We start from the raw sequence: 19,394 nt of genomic DNA, 5'->3' as shown, positions 1-19,394 counted from the left end.
CTTTAGTAATCTACCAAGAGAAATAATTTATGAGAGTGAATTTTTGTGTAAGCTAAAACAATATTAGGTTTCATAGTATTTCACAAAACAATTTACTTTCAAACCTTTTAGCTAACTTTAAATAGCTTATATAGAGCCTAGCTCCTGTTGCTAAAACAGGCTTTCCTTGGTGTCTCTGATATGTACAATAAATGCAGTGTTTTAAGGTCCTTTGTAAACACACACTTTTTTATTGTATCAAATTGGTTGTTCTTTGTACAGTGCATTCAGTAAATACTGAATCAGATGTGATGATTTGGACAAAAGGCACAAAAGTGAGCTCCACTTGCCAAACTTGAGATCTGTCAAATGCAGAAACCTGAAGACGAGTGTCAAGCTCACCTCTGGGCACAAGCTTTTCCTTTGCTGATGTTCAGCTTTCTGCAGATGACTGCTGATCTAGAATAAACTTCATTTTTTAAAGCATATCTCCTGCCATGTTTAATTCTGCTACTTGTCAGATTAGCCCTCTAATAACCTCAGATTGTTTCTGGCATGGCTTCCAGAGACACTGGAAAGAGCCTTTTGCCAAAAAAAAAAAGTTGCTGATTAGGTTCCTTATGCTCCAAACGTAAATCTTGCATGTTATTTTTACTGGTCTTACATGATGTACAGGAGCAGTTGGCTTCCAGATCCATGTTTTCTGAACCTTTTTTGCAGTTCTCTGTCTATATCTTAAAAAGATAAGGAGACCTCATATTTTTCCCCTCCTGTTCTTCTATCAGATATTGATGAGTGTTCACTTCCTAACATCTGTGTCTACGGTACTTGTCATAACCTCCCTGGACTTTTCCGATGTGAGTGTGAAGTGGGCTACGAGTTGGACAGAAGTGGTGGTAACTGCACAGGTAAAGATAATTTTGAACAACATGCTTTTTAATTTTCTGTTGGTGTCATGGTCAGCTCCTTAGGAAATTCTTTTAAAAAGCTACACAAATCAGACTGAGTATAGGAAAACATAGACTTCCTTACTGTATGACATAGGATTCTTCTTGCCTTTTCTGTGCTCCTGTTTCCCCTTTTTGTCCACCTCTGATATCCCATTGGCTTAAGAGAAGAAGGGGAAAACCAGAGCAGAGACAACTCCCCTGTCTGTCCACATCTCCTAGGCGGAGATGTGTTGTGCCTTGTAGTTTCCATTCACAGTACTGGATGGTAAGCTATGACCTTGTTGTGTATTTTTCCCTTAAGTATTTTTTTAGTACTTTATGTGAATTTTAGTTCATAGATTGGTTTTCCAGGACAAACACTTTTTTATCTATATGAAATGATGAATTCATCTCAGACTACTGTTTTCCTAAATGTGTATGTATTTTTTAGAGCTTTCTGAAGATCAGTCTCTCATAACTAATGGATTTGTGCTGGTCAGCATATGATACCTGATATATTGATGGTTTGGACTATCCTGGAGTATTTGCTTACCACGTGCTGCTTTTTCTTGCAGATGTTAATGAATGTGCAGATCCCACAACCTGCATTAGTGGCACATGTGTCAATACTGCTGGTAGTTACACCTGTGAGTGCCCTCCTGACTTTGAGCTGAATCCCACCCGAGTTGGATGCGTTGGTAAGGGACAACTCATTATGTTATTTACAAATAAAATTGTACAGAGGGGCTGTAAGGCTAACTGCCTTACATGGTCCCAGGCCATGGAAAAAGGCTGGAACTGGCTCTCCAATTCCCACTCCACTGCCCCTGGCTTAGAAGTTGTAATAGTGCAGTGGGAGTATGTCCAGAGTGGTGAAGCATGACAGCAGTGCCCAGCTGCCAGAACCAACCCCTTGGGGCTTGTTACAGCTGTCCACAATTTACAGCAAGCATGAGACAATTTTAAATTTCAGCAAGCTTAGACCAACATCCAGCTGGCCCCAAGATGGCAGGTGAATGAAGTTGCAGCATAAAGCCACCCATGCTCTTGGAGCATTGCGTGCAGCTTGGCTAGGTGCAGCTTCATGACCAATGGAAACGCTTTTGTATTAGGCTCCAACTGCTTAGTAATCCTCTGGTATTTTTTGGCTTTTGTTTGTTTAAGAGGGTGTAGGGATGCTCCTCAAATTCAAATGTATGTGAAATTCCTAACATTTGTTAGATGTTTCATACTTGTTAACATCAACAAGAAGAGAAAGCAGTGGGTTTCTGGAACTGAAAGGATGTATAAATGCAGGTGAAAATGTGCATTAAAATAGAGAAAAAGCCTGGCTGAACTCCCCTTGGCCATGCTGAATAAACTCCCTACTTCGTGAGAAGTCCAGCAAAGCCAAGGGATGGGGCACCACCATCCTATGTAAGTAGGAAAAGCTGGGCCATCCTGAACAGCACACGTTACTTTCTTTGGCTGTCCTACAAGAAATGAGAGCCATCTGAACGTATCCCTCTTCTTGAGATGATGTTTATCATTATGTGCATTCTGCTTAGATACACGATCTGGCAACTGTTACCTGGACATTAAAACTCGTGGAGATAATGGTGGCACCTTCTGCAGCAATGAGATTGGAGTGGGAGTTTCCAAGGCCTCCTGCTGCTGCTCCCTGGGGAAAGCTTGGGGAGTTCCCTGTGAACACTGCCCACTTGTGAACACAAGTAAGTCAGCTTTCCTGGGTTAAATGCAACACCAAAATGGTTTTGTTGGATTTTTTTTCTAAATTAGCCAGGTAACTCAAATACCAGTGTAATTATTTATTGTGTGCATGCAGGGGACAGGGTTCCACTGGTCTTAACCAAAAACTTTACTAGTCTTTCAGAAAGATTATTTAGCCAGAATGTTATTATCACTTCTGAGTAAGTTTACTGTTACACAAAAAAACTACGTAATTAAATGGAATAGCAGTTGATCTTACAGAGTAAAACCTAATGTTTATATATGCTTACTTTGTTAATTTACGTTTAAGTTACCTGTAATAATCTGATTAATTTTGAAAAATAATTGTGCTGAAAATGTTTCTACTATTTTAAGTTCATAAATATTTTTTATTTTCAGCTGAATATAAGGTTCTTTGCCCTGGAGGGGAAGGATTCCGACCAAACCCTATTACAGTTATATTAGAGGGTAATGTTTACATTTTCCTATATTTACAAGTCTAAAATTACGAAACTCTTCAGTGAGTGTTGTTTTTCATGGAAAAGCATGAATGAAATGTTTGTGGTTTTGTTTGAACAGATATTGATGAGTGTCAAGAACTGCCCGGACTTTGCCAAGGAGGAAAATGTATTAATACATTTGGTAGCTTTCAGTGTCAGTGTCCATCAGGGTACTATTTGAATGAAGAGACTCGAGTGTGCGATGGTATGTAGCCTTCACTTAACTAGTCTTCTGCTTTTATTCTTAGAAAATGATGACAGATCAATACACAGAAGAATTAATCTGTCCTTGAAAAAGAACGTAACCAGACCAAGCAGCGTAAAGCTTAAGGGTGGGAAAATTGGAACAAGTCTTGCATTCAGAGAGAGAAAATTCCTTCTTGACCACATTGAAATATATGCAAATTTTTGTAAAATAATCAGATTTTCATCAAAACCAGAAAACCCAACAATTTTTCTTTAAGTGAAACATAATTTCCTAACTAGCTATAAAAAATAGCTGTCTGGTAATGGATAATGAATAAGCAGTCGGATAAAGACCAAACTTGCCCCACGAGTCTACTGGGCTTGTTACAGTGTGTCCATGCCTTTTTTCCACTGCTTATTTTCTCTCCTGATGATCTCAATGTCCAATTGAAAATATTGGCTGTGCTGCAGATCATTTTCCTTCCCCTAGTACAATCGGTAATACATGTTCATCACATTACATTGAACTGTCAGGTTGTACTGGATGCAAAACTTTAAGCAACCCATGAAGTTCTCAAATTTCCCATTGCCCAGGCTGTCTTCAGCCTTTCAGATTGTTAATAACATTAATATATAGTGCCTATCATGTGCCAAGCACTGCAGAAATACAAAATATTCAGGTCCTAAATTAAGACTGAACCAAAGTGCTTCATGCATATTGTGCTTATGTAGCTCAACAAATGTTAAAGAGGAAATCTACCTCTATATTTTTCCTTGGTCATGTGTCAAAGATACTTTAAAATGGTGAGGCTAGTGAAATACTTTTGAACTTTCAGGAACTGCAGTGTTTTGGGGGAGGTTTTGTGTTTGGGTTTGCTTGGGGTTTTTTAAACAAAGGTTAAAGTCTCTTGATGAAGTAAACATGACACCTTGTGCTGGGAAAGTTGCTCACTTTTACCAGTCAAACAGACCTGAACCATCCAATCAGTCTGGTTTAGCATCATTACTTATTGAGATGGGCACTCCACAGGGAACAGCTTTGGTTCTTGTCCAGATCTGGAAATCCAGAATGAACGAGATCCTCAAATACTATTGTTGTGCAACAGGTGCAAAAACCAAATTGCTGTCTCTGAGCTGCCTAGACATATCAGAGTTCTCTTCTTCACATTACAGCCAGGCTGTCTGTGGCCACCTGTGCCACCACTTCCTACTCTGTGTGGGCTTCGCTCCACCATGACCTCGCTCAGAGCTCCTTCAGCTGTCTTCCACCAGTACCTTCCTACCTCAGGCATTACTGAGACATTTTATTCTCAGAAGCACAATTCTGTGGCCACTCACTGCCTTTTTGTTCTCTTCTAGATGTGAATGAGTGTGATACACCTGGCATTTGTGGACCTGGCACATGTTACAATACTGTTGGGAACTACACCTGCATCTGCCCTCCTGATTACATGCAAGTCAATGGAGGAAACAACTGCATGGGTATGGGTTGTTTTAGGGTTTTTTTAAAGCTTTATCTTAGTGCTTTGGACCAGGGCTTTACTGGGAACAAATCAGAAATATTTCTCTGAATTTCTTATACAACAATTAACTAAATGAAAGGTCAAGCTTCTTTCATAAATTTTATTAAATAAATCAAGGCAGATCACTTTTTAATACAGATCTTTCAGTACCTCATCAGAATTTCTCCTTTAATTTGATATTTTCTATGTTCATTACTTCCAAGTTTCACTTCAGCTTTAAATGCTTCTACATGTGAAACACTACTAAAATTACTCAGACTTCACAGTATGAAGTCACAAGTTGTGTACAGTTCATAGGGGGAACCATAAACAAACTGATGTTTTTTCAGTGTTGGGCAAAAGGCCAATATTAAATCCTTTGATGAGTCTGATCAGTGTTACAGCCGTGTTGGTTGTTCTTGACTATTTGTATTGCAAACACTTTTTCATACTTCTAGAGTAATCTTCTAGGGACAAGCTGTTCTGTAGTATTCTACAGTGCTGCAGCATCTACTTGACAGGGGTTTAAAAAGTACATATTTGAAGGAGATATCTCCTACACCCTTCAGGTATATCATCTCCCATAAGAGCTGCTAATTAATTGCCCTGGGTTTTTCTTCATTTTCACAGATATGAGAAGAAGTCTGTGTTACAGAAATTACTATGCTGACAATCAAACCTGTGATGGTGAGCTGCTCTTTAATATGACCAAGAAGATGTGCTGCTGTTCCTACAACATTGGACGTGCATGGAATAAGCCTTGTGAACAGTGTCCTATCCCAAGCACTGGTACGTTTTTGTATGGCAAAGCTATTTGAAAGCCTTGGTAACATTATAATTACTATTAGTGGGTATAACATTGTTAGAGATGATATGTCTTTGTCTGCTCTTGTGTGTCTAAAATGAAGGGATTAATTACTTTTTTGGCCTGGAGGTGATCAGCCGTAGTCACAGTGAAGGCATATGTGGAGTGGTTTATGTTCATCCTGCTGGGCCATGCCTCCTTTGTGACGGTTTCCCTGTCTGGGAGACTTCATGCTCTATATTGGTTAATCTGTCTCTTTGCAAATGCTTGTTGATCCAGTGTTGAGATGCTGACCAAGGTTTTACTGGCATTGCTCCAACAAATATAGTATTTGCTGTGCTGTGCCTTGACTGCTGATTGCCACAAAGAGCATTTGTGGTAGCCATGGGTTTACAGAGTACCTTGGTCTCTTCTGAGAATGATCTGTGTCAAGCAGCTACATGTAAGATGTAGGAGTTTCTGGACTAATTGTGTGGGCCTACAGGACTCCTCCACACTGGGTAAGACTGCAGAGTTGGGCCCAGGACATCCCACTCCGGTTCGAGGTGGTTTGCTTCAGGAACGCACTTCCTAGACACTTACATGAATAACTTCCAGCTTATAGTTCAGGTTTTTAAAAGTCAGATCTGGACTGTAATGCACAGACATAAGCACATGCAGAGCAAAATCAGCATTTGATCCCAAGCCCTCTACATCTTTTTATTTGCTAATTTCAATGGCCTTTGAATGAGAACCCAAGTGCATGCTAGGCACATCGCATGCTGAGCCCTGAGGAAGGGGCTGCATACCTCCGTGTGCCCTGCAGGTGCTGAAAGAGTAGAAGAAGAATTTTCTTGGGCAAAGGATGTAACAAATTTTTGACTGTCGATTAATTCCAAATACTATAATCACTGCTTTGTTTTCCTATTGCAGATGAATTCTCCACACTCTGTGGAAGTCAAAGGCCTGGCTTCTTCATTGACATTTATACAGGATTACCAGTTGGTGAGTTGTAATTTCTCTTTTGAGCTGAATTCCATGCTACCTCTGCCCAGGGAAGAAGGGAGTTTTGTTTTCCTGTTTGTTTTGAGGAATAACAACAGTGTTCAATGCTCCGTTTAAGTCTGAGCCTGCAAACTTTCTGCCCAGCTCCTCCTAGCTGGCAGCAATGATAATTGCTGCTTGTAATCAAGGCAACATAAAGCTCCAAAGAAACTGTAATCAGGCCTACATGAGCAGGGCACAGATACCGAGAATAAGAGGTCTGGGAGTAAGGCCAACCAGCATTTGGTCTGAGAGGAATTAGGAGTCTTTCCTTCAGACTAAAGCAGAGATTTAATCTGACATTTCACATGAGTCCCCCTGTGTATTGGTTTGACACAAAAATCCTTTTTTCTGTTCAGCTGGAATATTTCTCACATATGTTATTGTGTGTAACGTTTGAATCGTGAGTAACAAATTGCAAAACAAAAAGAGGGAGAGAATGAGGAATTCTAAGACAAGGAGTTGAGTAAATCCCTACTGGGACTCCCTTTTGTTTTTTATTCACACAAAAATGCAAATAAGAAGCAGATAATGTGCGCTGTAACAAACGGAGGCAACATATAGGCAGTAATCAGGTGCTTTAACATTAAGCTGTGCTGTGATACAGTGGTAGATACTAGTTAGATGGAAATATTTCTAGTAAAGTGGGGAACGTAATTTTTAAAGTAGTTACAGAAATGTACGGTATTTATTATTTACCAGGTCATTTCTTAAAAGCAAAGTTCCCCCTTCTAGCTATTAGCATTAGCCCAGTTTGTTGCTGAGTCTACTTGAGCTAATTGGGCCATTCATCACCATCAGCAAGGAGACCTTGGATTATGCAAACATGCATAGGTAAAAGCTGCATCTGTAGCAGTTGACATGTGTGCCAGGAGCATTTCAAGTCTGCTCTGTCTGCCCTGCCATGTCATGGAGCAGTGCGCATTCAGGAACCAACTGAAACAGAAGGGCCGTCCCATGGAGGCCACCAGTACATCCCAGTGCATGCAGCACTGTGGTGAAACTGATGCACACGCAGCTTTACACTGTGAGACTCACAGGCTCTCCCTGACACTTTGGGATCTTGGCAGGTCTCACCAGGTTGTAGCACTCAACCTGCTGCTTTTGCACAGCAGCTGCTTGTGTCTGTTACATCAAGGCACGGGAACAAGTTAGTGTCCACTGCAGGGTCAGTGCTCTGTGTACCCTATAATATTTGGTTACAGTCCTTACATGATGTTACTCTTATGTTTGGATTAAAATTCTATATATTTACTCCAGGTGGTTTTTTTAGGGGGAGAAGTAGTTCTACTTCTACTCATCCCTTACATTATCAGAGGACTCAAAATTACAGAATCTAATGTAGGAAATAAAGAGTTTGACCCAGCAGTAAAATAAAGTAAAATAATCCAAGCATTGCCTCATGGAAACTCAATGTTTCAATGATAATTTACCACCACATTCTTTCTCTTGTGTACATCAGTGCATATGGCAATTTTTACTAAACGGAGAGGCTTTGGGAGAATCTCTGAACTCTTTCACGTTGACAGAATATTAAAGATGTGTAACTTAAGGACCAAATAGGCAAGACACATACAATTGTAATAGCAGCTGGTTTTTTTTCTGCCAAAATCAGTTACTTAACCCATGCATATATGGAAGATTGGCGAACCCTAGCTGCCTGGCTTAATCAATCTAATTAATAGCACATTGGCAGCCAGATGTTATCTGGCATTGGCACTTTCAAAGTGTTACATAAAACCATGAAAGTCTTTTCAGATTAACAAGGGTAAAACAGTGCAAAACTAATTCTGACAAGTGCTTCAGTCGTGCTCTCCTGTATTAAAACAAAGACATTGTCTCTGGCTCTTCCCAGTAATGCCACAGTAACATTCAGAAAGATGAAGAGGTTCATCAGAGTTGCAGGAGGGAGACATGACGAAAGAACATGGGCTACCCTCTGCATTCCTGTGTGGCAGGATATATCTTGACTACAGTGAAGAGTCAGAACCTGAGGAAATAGGAAACATCTACATTTCCACACTTTGGAATGACTCACTGTCTGTTGCAGTTGGGAGCATTATATATTTGATAATTCTCATAAGGATAAATGCATAAGGACATATTCTGTAGCAGAAAATTCCATGAAGTTCTGTTTACAAGTATTTTAAAAAATTTCTTCTTGCAGATATTGATGAATGCAGAGAGATTCCTGGAGTGTGTGAAAATGGGATCTGTATAAACATGGTTGGCAGCTTCCGATGCGAGTGTCCTGTGGGTTTCTTCTACAATGACAAGCTACTGATCTGCGAAGGTAGAGTGCTGATCTCATTCAGAGAAATGGGATTTCACTATCTGGCAATTTAGACACTGGCAAATCTGACATATTTGCAAGTCAGCCCTAATGGGGGGAAAATACTCGTACCAGTGTAACAATTCTATGTTAATTAAGACATTTTAAATTCTTTTGCATAGATAATACCAGATTTTCCATCAGACATCTAATGCCTTGGAGGAGCATGAGTCAGCAGTCATGGGAAGAAACATTGTTTTTCACATTTGTAAAAAGTAAAGCCAAGAGTAGTAGTCTTGAGTCAGATCATGAGCGTATTTTTTTTTTTTTATTCCAAGATATGTTTTTCCAATGGAACAAAGATTTCTGTAAATAATATAACACATGATAATTTTTTTCCAGTTTAAACATTTCCTGACACTGTATTAGTCAGCTTAATGGAGAAATGGAAGACAGCAGTGTGAGTTGCTGTCATTCTCTGGTGGGGGTTATGACTACTGACAACATGGATGCTGCAAGCAAGGCATTGAGTGCTTCAAGTAAAAGTGTCTTCTATATGCTGCTTCTAACTAAAACACAGTTATATTCCTAGGGAATTAAGTTCTCTTTTTGCAGCAGCTTAAGTAAGGAAAATTGGTCAAAATTTTTTGCCTAAAATTTTTGTGATGGCGTTTACGTTGAAAGCTAGTAATATCCAACAGGGGTCTTGATGCTGTGTTATGATCAAGGGAGATCCTCATCGTCTCCAGTGGAGATCTATGCAGACGTAGAAAGCTTATTTATTCTGATCACAGCCTTAAGACTGAATTCCATCCAAGGGAAGTGTTGCAACAGGCCTTTCATGCGGCCTCCAACACCTTCACAAAACCATTATGTAAGTTGTTTAAATAGGAAGGAATTTTAGAAGTAGAGCATGTGGGTTTGGGGTCATTTCAAGGAGATACCTAAATGAGACCGAATAATTACTTTCATCAATATATTTATTTCTTTCAGAATTAGAGAGAAATTCTTATATTTGGGTAAGGTAATATTCTTTACACTAAAATCAAAGTGGTTTTGATGTCTTTCTAGTGCCAGCTTACCATAACAATCAAATTCCTTTTTTTGTATTGACAGATATTGATGAATGCCAAAATGGACCAGTGTGTCAGCAAAATGCAGAATGTGTCAACACAGCTGGTAGCTACCGTTGTGACTGTAAACCTGGCTACAGGTTCACATCAACTGGCCGCTGCACTGGTGAGTACTTCTGGCTTGTTTGTGTGAGGGTCTGCAAAAAGCAGTAGGTTTTAAAAGAAGCCTAAAAAAGCATATATCCTCTTCAGAAAGATGGTATACCAGAAGATAATCTGGGCTCCAAGAACCCTCCTTTTAAAGCCTTTTAGGGCATCATATAAACATTCAATTCCATCCCACAGGGGCATAAATGAGAGTTAATCACCTGAGTAGGTGTCCGTCTTCCACTTTATCCCACCAATCATGAACATTTTTCTTTAGTCCATGTTATGCCTAGGGAGGGAAGACCAATTGATTCATTACTTTTTGACTTAACTATTTTCTGACACTAAAAATTCAGTTGCAGTCCTGACAGGGACCTTCCTTTGCATAAATTCTTTGATTTTCATTATAATCTGCTTGATGTGTTTTAGCAATTTATTTGCCACTTGTATTTTTACAAATAAATCACAGCATGCTGGGGTGTCTGCTGATAAGATGGACTTATCTGCTAGGCCATATGCAATGACTAACTTTAAATGCTTATTGTTAAACTTCCTAACTTTTCTGTGGATTTTAACCGGCCCCTGGACCTTATTTTTAAATACTTACTGAGTGGAACTGCAGTTCTCTAATCTATTTGTACTTTCTTCTAGTATTGTAGTCCAGAGAGGCATTAATGTTATCTTGATTACTTAAAGAATTGCAGAGACTTTAAAGACTGCTGTGAGCCAAGCAGCTGTAAATATTATATACATTTCTGAATAAAATAATAATTACAGCGGAAACTGGTAACATTTTCCTTGGGTTTTTGCTTCTGAGTACTTGAGTTTTAGGAAGTGTACTTTTCTGCAGTGCAGTTTTTCATTGTTTAATGTGACCCTTAAGGGAAAAGGATGTAGGGGCAACCAGAACACTACTATGAGAACTAAAACTTTGTTTTGTTAAACTGTACAGTGGTACATGTAAATATTCAATATGTTCCTAATGTAATTGTTGTTGTTATGGGTTCGCTGCAGCAGTACAGGAAGAGCCAGGGAAGGTTCTGATATGGGTTACAATACCCAACATGAATTGGCACAAACCATAATACTTCCCTGTATTTTGCTCTTATTTTATATTTAGTGAAAATAAAGCTGCACAATTAGAGTCAGAATACAAGTGATTGATAAAGTACTTGGTCCAGCAAAGGAAGGAAATTCCCAACCGCTCTGCTGAGAGCAAAGAGTGCTAGGCACCTTGCAGTATTGGATCAGTCATGCTATTGCATGGAAAATGATCACATCCCAGTAGTTTATATGCTATTGAATCAAAACTGTTGTATCACAGCACTTGTACTGTAAGTACTGCATTTATCTTACTATCAGATTAGCAGTCTTCTGGTGCTATCTATTGTGGTATAGTAAATAATTTTTCATATAAACTCCTTTTTGGCACTTAAGACAATTCTACCTCATGATTTTTTAAAAAAATTACAATGTTCTCTGCTTACCAAAAAAGTGACTTTTACCTGGGACTTTAATTCACTGTTCATTTGCCCAAAGAGCACTGAAGAGAGTCATAGTTTTTATTTCATCATCTTGACTCTCCTGAGTTGAGCAGATATGGGTTCTTAAGGTAACATGTTATCCAGCATTGATTTCCTTTCCACCTCCTTTAGACTCTAATTAGCAGCGGAATCATTAATAGCATTTGTCCTCAGTGAACACCCATCCAAGTTACTAATGGCCAAAGCTGATATACAGTAATCCTGGGAATGGGGGCTACTGGGATTGTCCGTGTGCTAAGCAGAGTGTAGAGAAGAGGCAGTAGAGGCAGGAAAACAAGATCTGGTACGTGAAGTTCTTTGCAGTTAGGAACAACTTGACTCTTAGTTTTGCAATGAACTGGGGATGGTTTGGTAAGAAACTGCATCTGCTTTGCTTAGATTGCATGTAAAAGAAAATTACTGAACGCTAAAATCTAATAGATTCTAATACAAGCGTATGGCAGCATCTCAGTTTTTGTATTTCGGAGCTGCAGCAGACAAAATGCCAGGAGGCATATTGAATCAAACCAGCTCTTGTTGGTGATGAGGTCAACAGAAAGACCTCATTTGATTCATGTTTCTGATTTGTTACGGAGAAAAATGTGCTGGACAGCAAACATTTTGTTCTTTGACATTTTGTTTCACTTACTATTGATAAAATCCTGGATTCTGCCTGAAAGCATTCATAACGAGTAGCAGGAAGCAGTCAGCTGTTGAACTAGTGTAATAGATGCCCTGCTATTGTAAGGCAGCATATCACGTGCTGGCAGGATAGCTTTCCCCATCTCTCTCTGCAGAATTATGCAGTTGAGTGTTTGCTGCTGTTGGCAAAATATTTTCTGACTCCACATACCAGTAACTCTTCTTGCTGTTTGAGCTTTGGTTGACAGGATCATCACATTGCATGAGGCATGGGTGCTACAACACATGCATGCACACACCCATTTTATCTCTGCACAATGAGTAGATAAATCTACAAAGCATTTTATCTGTCTGTAAGCTTAGTGAGAAAAGAGTGGGATTCATCTCCCTTTCCATTCTGTATGATTTCTGTGAGTTAGTCAAGCAATTTGTGCTACAATCAAACATAGCTAAAAGCAAGTAGTCACTTTCACGAGAACGATATACACTGTTATTTATGTGTGGCTTCCATATCTGCTACATTGTCAATGTAGAGCACTCGGAAATCTCCTCACACAATTTCATGTCATTAGTTCTGGTTTTCAAAGCCATGGTGATATGCTTTCTCTACGGCAAGAATTTGTGTTTGGCAAATACAACTTTTACACTAAATTTTTTTCAGCTCCACAAATGTTGGAGAAGTCAATTTACAAGCAAAAAGCCCCTTTTCTGAGATTTACTTAGTAATGCTTTTGTCATTAATAAATTAGAAATACTATTTTAAATGAGGGCAGTGCACTGGATTCCAACAATCATGGTTGCTCCTAATACATCTTTCTAGACCTCTAGTTTAGAAGCCTTAACTTTCACTGTGCCTTTTTGTTTTCAGATCGGAATGAATGTCAAGAAATTCCCAATATCTGCAGCCACGGGCAGTGTATTGATACTGTTGGAAGTTTCTACTGCATTTGTCACAATGGATTCAAGACCAATGATGACAGAACAATGTGTATAGGCAAGTATATCAAATTAAGCTGTACTTAGGCTTCCATTAAGACAGTTACTAAGCCTACCCTCTCTGTCATAAGGAGTTGCATTACAAGAAGCAAGACTGTGAGCCATTTACCACCAGGCAAAGGTGCAAGAACACCATAGCTGGCAATTAGGAGGCTGGTAATGAATGAGAACATCTCATTACAATAGAGTGAACCTTTAAAAATACATATCCTGTCTAAGGAACTGCTAGTGCTTTCATTTTTCAGTAAAACGTTCCATTCTTCTTAGAATTTTAGGAAGCATTTTGTCTCATTTATTCCTTTAGGCAAGAAATTTAATGATTAATATTGCAATGCAGCAATTGTGTACAATCTACTTCATTAACCAAGTAAGTGAAGTGTAGATTTCTTGCCAGAAAAGTGCCCTTTTCAGAAACAGAATCATCTTCATAAAGAAGGAAAGTGTGTATTTAACCTGTGTTTAACAGCTGCTAGTGTAGTGTCTGTTGTCTGAGCAAGATGAGGAGATTTCAGAACACTTATGATTGAAGAGAGCTTAGAATTCCTTTAGGAAGTATGAGATAGGAGCCACAGTGAGATAAATGACCGTTGGACCCTTGATTATTTTTGTAGATGTTAATATCAAGTGTATAAACGTGTGTAAAACCTTCTTTTTGGGAGTTATGACAATCTTTTTCACTTCTATTAACTCTGTTGGGAGTGGAATATTTCTGTTGCCTGTGGGATAGCTACAGGCTTTCCTTTCCCCATCAATGGTTAAAAATCTTGCTGCTTATTTTTTCTCCTTTGCAGATATCAATGAGTGTGAGAGAGACGCCTGTGGCAATGGAACCTGCAGAAATACCATTGGCTCTTTCAACTGCCGCTGCAATCTGGGGTTCATCCTCTCACACAACAATGACTGCATAGGTAAGAGCTGCTGAGACCAGTTACGTGTTTTTAAGACTTTCTACTTCTAATGAAAGTAGCATTAGTACCATCTTCTCTATTGAGTTAGGATTGCACCTTGTATGGTCTGCATGATTAAAGACAAAAATCAATTTCTTCAGTCTGAAAAGGCATCTTTGATTATGCATTCCTCATTTTTCTATAGCCACTTAAATGTGACATATGCCATTCCCTTTTTTACTCTTGCTTTGACAATTTTACAATATAGACCTATATTGGTATTTTCCCCTCACTTACTTTTGAAACAGGGGCTTATTTAAGGATTATCACTTATTTGCTGCGTGAATATAGTGGAAATAGAAATCTCACCTACCTAATTTAACTTGTTGCAGGTGTTCATTATATATCTTTCAATGTTATTTTTCTTAGATGTGGACGAGTGTGCAAGTGGAAATGGAATGCTCTGCAGGAATGGGCAGTGTGTGAACACGATCGGGTCCTTCCAGTGTCTTTGCAATGACGGCTATGAGGTGGCTCTGGATGGAAGGACTTGTGTTGGTGAGTGCTTTCTTTTAGGGTAGAAAAAATGTGCAGCAAACCTTGAGGAGATATTCCTAGTAAAACAGTAGAAGAGGTCAGAGAGAACTGTCACACTGTCATCATACCTAGCAGAAGAAAACAATGACAAGAGGATGAGAAGAGGACTGTTCTCCTGCTCCTGGGAAATTCCACCATCAGTTTGATGGAATCAAAATTAAAGCAGCCTCAGCCACCAATTTAATGAGATAACAGCAATTATCTCAAATAAATAAACTTTCTTTTCTTTTAGATGTCAATGAGTGTGCACTGGAGCCTGGAAAATGCTCACCAGGCACATGTCAGAACTTGGATGGGTCATTCAGGTGTATCTGTCCTCCTGGATATGTCCTGCAGAATGACAAATGTGAAGGTGTGTACAGAACAACCCTTCTTCTGTCCCATTTCCTAGCTACTCACAGTTGTTACCACTTTTCTCTGTCTCTAAACACGGGTAATGTTTAGTCTTTTGTGGCAGCATACAGTTCTGAACTGTGGCCACTAGTAAGTCACTCACTTCCCAGAAAAAGTTTCATCAACTTTTGTTTGAACCAGAACTACTTGATCTGATCCCAAGAAGAATCTAATCTCAGGCTGTTTGGTTGATGGTACATCGCTGAGGTTTGCCCACTGCATGAGGAATTGAAAACTAACCCTAGATTTTGCACCTGGATTTCTTGTTCCTCTTTCTGTCTGTTCCTTTTTGTTTTTCAAATCTGTTAGATATCAGTGATGATGTAAGGTTACATTTTATGTAGTACAGCTGCCAGTGTAGGCATTTTTATTTCTCATCTCTTTAATTACTTTTCTTACAGACATTGATGAGTGTGTGGAACAACCAGAAATTTGTGCCCTGGGCACATGCAGCAACACTCCAGGCAGTTTCAAATGTTTATGTCCAGAAGGTTTTGTGTTGTCTTCCACAGGAAGGCGATGCCAAGGTAAGTTCATTCCTATTTTCTGGCATTTCAAAATTTGATGTTTTATAAAAGCCTTATTAGCTGCCTGTTTCTAATATAATGAGGAGACTCTGGACTCAAACGGTGTTTTTCACAAGGAAAGCATGATAATTCTGTAGTTGGGGCCAGGTTCTGTCTTGCCTAACATCTGTTTGTCATTAACAAGAACATTGTAATAAAAGAGAAGATAATGTTAAATGCACCAGGTTAAGTGAGGAAATTATGTTGCCCTGCAGACCTTTCTTACACCCCTAGAAGAAATGTTGAGGCTACCTGAACTCTGTATAGGCTGTGACATGTCTGACACGGAGATGGAGCACAAACGCAGGCAGGAGACTACTGCAGTGCACTGCTAAAGGCAGCATTTCCAGGAATAAGGCTGTTCTTAGCACTTATCAAATTCTCCATAACACTTGTTATATGCTATTCCTCTCCACAGATGTGTGGGTGGGAAACGGACTGATGGAAAAAATTTGCAAACAGTGTTGTGTGGACAATAAGTACCTATCTGCTTATAAAAGTCTGAAGTATCTTTTGGCTTCTAGGTTACTGCATACACTGTTCAGAGCCTAAACGTGGGCACTAGGACAGAGATCAGTTGCTAAAAGCCGAACATCTAGTAATGAAAAGACATAGGTTAGTTTATTTTGTGGATAAAAAACAAGCACAGAAAATTAGGGAGTGAGTTATTTTAAAGACTTTGGAAATTTATTTAATAGATACATCATTAAATGTCCTATACACTGTGCACAGTGGGAACCATGGATGAGTAAGACCTTTATAAGGACCTCTGTAGTTATGCTTGGCACAAAACAGTGATGCTTGTTGACACCATAGTGAGTTCTTCACTTCACAGTGGGCTAAATGAAACTGTGGTTTTGGTAAAAATGAATCCAACCTGCAGTAAATGTTCATCCAAGTCTCCAAACCACCATGCAGTTTGGCACAGTTACTTCACTCAACTTCAAGAAAGCAGTGCGGCTGGTTTAGCTGTGCATTTGTAGCTTATATAAATGAGGTTTCTTCAGTCTGAGGGTACTGTTCTCTTCAGGTAAGGTAAAAAAAAAAAAATCACAAAAAAACCCAAGAAACAAAATCATAAAAAAAGAATGCAGCCTAATCTTCTCCTTTATGAAAATAGATCCCTGTTTCACACATAATGTCAGAGGAAAAGGAACACTTGTGTGTATGAACTTTTAAGTGTGTTTCTACCCATCCCCTGAAGAAGACTGGCATTTTTTTCAAGTATCTCAGGCCAAAGTTTTGGCTAAAACTTCCCATTACCTAGGATTTTTGTAAAATCTGGACATTGCCCAGCATTGATGCTGCAGCCGGAAAACTGGATGAGCAGCTGCTTCCACAACTGCCCTGTTGCTGTCCTGTTGCCAACACAGGGAGCTGCCAGCTCTCTGCCTGCTGGATGCTTGTGGTTTGTGTTCTCTGCTCTGCTCCAGCATCCTGGTTACCCAGCTTAAGGGAATAAAATGTGTGTACCTCAGGGAAGAATGAGGAAGGAAAGTGCTATTGAAAATTGCCTCTCATTTTAACACTACACAGTATTATCATTGCAAGTTGATTAAAATCTCTTGATTCAAGTGATTCTTACTAATAATGGAACATAAATAAATTAAGCCAATATTCAGTTTTTACAAAGAGGAGTGAGGATAGGAGGGGAGTACAGCAATTCCATCTCTGCTGGGCAAAAGACAAAAACCCCTTCTTTTCCATAACTGAAGAAGGACACTCTATCCCATAGCTTTCCTTTACTGTGGTAGAGATCTTCCCTCACTCTTCAGATCTTCCCCAATCAGATAATGGTCCTTCTTGATAAACTCAGATGAAAATTGGGTGTTTTGCTGGGGGAGCCTCCTGTAATTTTGCAATGAACACCTCTAAGTGAAAACTGTGCCGAAGTAACCCTAACGGCTCATAACAAGTTTTTCTCTACGCAGATCTGAGAGTAAGTTACTGCTTTACCAAATTTGAAGATGGAAAATGTTCTGTGCCGAAGTCCCGAAACCACTCCAAACAAGAATGTTGCTGTGCATTGAAGGGACAGGGATGGGGAGATCCCTGTGAACTGTGCCCAGAGGAAGCAGATGGTGCGTATAGCCTCTCGGAACTAAAAGAAGATTGGGATTCTTATAAGAAGGAATTAGGAAAAATAATTTTCCAGAGGCGTTTAACCCTAACAATTGTAATTACTCTCTGTAAAGCAGGTGCCATTGCAGTCTCAAAAAACATATTCCTTGCATAGTCCAGTCTCAAGCATATTCCTTGCTTTCTTATAGGATTGTTAGTATGATTAGGTGCTGAGTATTTTGCTCTGGAGGTGTCACATACTGAAAGTGGAAAGTAGTAGGTCCTTGATAGGCTCTGAATGAAAATACCTGCAAGACACAAATGGAATTAATCTAATTGTAAATAAGTATTATTATATTATATATAAGGGCACCATAGACATGAAATCTAATTTAAAAAAAAAAAACAGTCAAACTAGATCCACATCTTGAATCACCCTGTTAAGTTTTGTGACTACATTTTGTTGTTAAAAAAATCTAAATTTGCAATCTTATCAGTATGAATATGTAATGTATGTAATATGACTTGTAAAAATAGTGGGGAATGGCAAACACAGGCCTTGATGAAGGAAAGCCTCCCTGGACTGTTGCTAAAGAAACACTTTCCTTTGTTAGTATGCTTTGTAAGACTAAGCAACTAGGCATCAAGCAAGTCAACAGGCCCTTGTACCATCATGGTACAATTTGCTGAACAGACTTTAATTCATGCTGACAAATGTGGTTAACAGTATTACTGGTTTCAGCAATACGTTAATACAGTTCACTTCATTAATAAGTCATGCAGATGTTTTGCAGACAATCCTTACAAAAGCCAAGCAAAGAAAAGAGAATCAGATGTGCCAGTTGCAATATTCCTCCTAGGCTTATTGCCTGTGCCTGTTTCATTCCATTGCCCCAGAGCATTTGAACCAAACTCAGTTGGAAAAGCCTGGTACACATTGCAGCATTTCCTTGAAGTGTCAGCACATGTATTTTTCACAGTCTAAACTGTTCTCAAAGGATGATATCAAGGCCATTTTTTCTCATCTTTTAAAAAAGAAATAGCTTTAAAATAGCTGAGTCTGGGAAATTTATGTGTTGGCATGTCATGGACAGTGGAATTGTTTCTTTTTTTAAAAATACTCAGTTGTCATCTCACGCATGTTCTCCATCCTCTGCCATCTGAATGAAGGCTGGTAAGCTCAACCGTATGTGCCACCTGAGTCTCCTCCTGAAGGCTTGAGCAACAGGCAGGTTTTGTGCTGCCCAGCTGCACAGGGCTGAGGTGCCCACTCAGAGCCTAGCAGTGTGCCAGACAGACTGTTGCTTTCAGTGCGGGTGTGCATCTACATTTAGTTCTATTTTGTTCAGCCTCAGCAAAGATTACCTGATGTATTTGAACTAAAGAAAGTGTAACATTTGTTATATATGTGATTGTGTTGTGCTGCTGCCCTGTATACCTCTTTGCAGCCTACTGAATTTGCAAAAGAAAAAGTGAACTCTTGTCAAGGGTTCTGTGATGATGTTCTGAGCATGGTTAGTAGAGAACATGGTCAGCAGCATCTTGAGATCATTTGAATTACACTCCTGTGTCCATCCATCTGCTCAAGATACAGTTAGAGGGG

At 39.3% G+C, this 19,394-nt stretch overlaps 1 protein-coding gene across 1 annotated transcript in view; it reads left to right on the top strand.

Annotated features, from left to right (window-relative positions):
* Positions 1-19,394, top strand: part of FBN1 (fibrillin 1) — a 145,469-nt gene that overhangs the window by 109,109 nt on the left and 16,966 nt on the right. The window contains 16 exon segments of the mRNA XM_009644016.2: positions 765-887; positions 1,484-1,606; positions 2,456-2,620; positions 3,018-3,086; positions 3,198-3,323; positions 4,664-4,786; positions 5,437-5,595; positions 6,524-6,595; positions 8,802-8,927; positions 10,023-10,145; positions 13,160-13,285; positions 14,079-14,195; positions 14,604-14,732; positions 15,004-15,123; positions 15,566-15,691; positions 17,662-17,811. Of these exon segments, the coding sequence (XP_009642311.2) occupies positions 765-887; positions 1,484-1,606; positions 2,456-2,620; positions 3,018-3,086; positions 3,198-3,323; positions 4,664-4,786; positions 5,437-5,595; positions 6,524-6,595; positions 8,802-8,927; positions 10,023-10,145; positions 13,160-13,285; positions 14,079-14,195; positions 14,604-14,732; positions 15,004-15,123; positions 15,566-15,691; positions 17,662-17,811 (1,977 nt within the window).

Source organism: Egretta garzetta, unplaced genomic scaffold (assembly GCF_000687185.1).
Source record: "Egretta garzetta isolate BGI_Z169 unplaced genomic scaffold, ASM68718v1 scaffold287, whole genome shotgun sequence".
Classification (NCBI taxonomy): Eukaryota; Metazoa; Chordata; class Aves; order Pelecaniformes; family Ardeidae; genus Egretta; species Egretta garzetta.
Note: the sequence above shows the minus strand (reverse complement) of the source record. Positions and strands in the feature narration are given on the sequence as shown.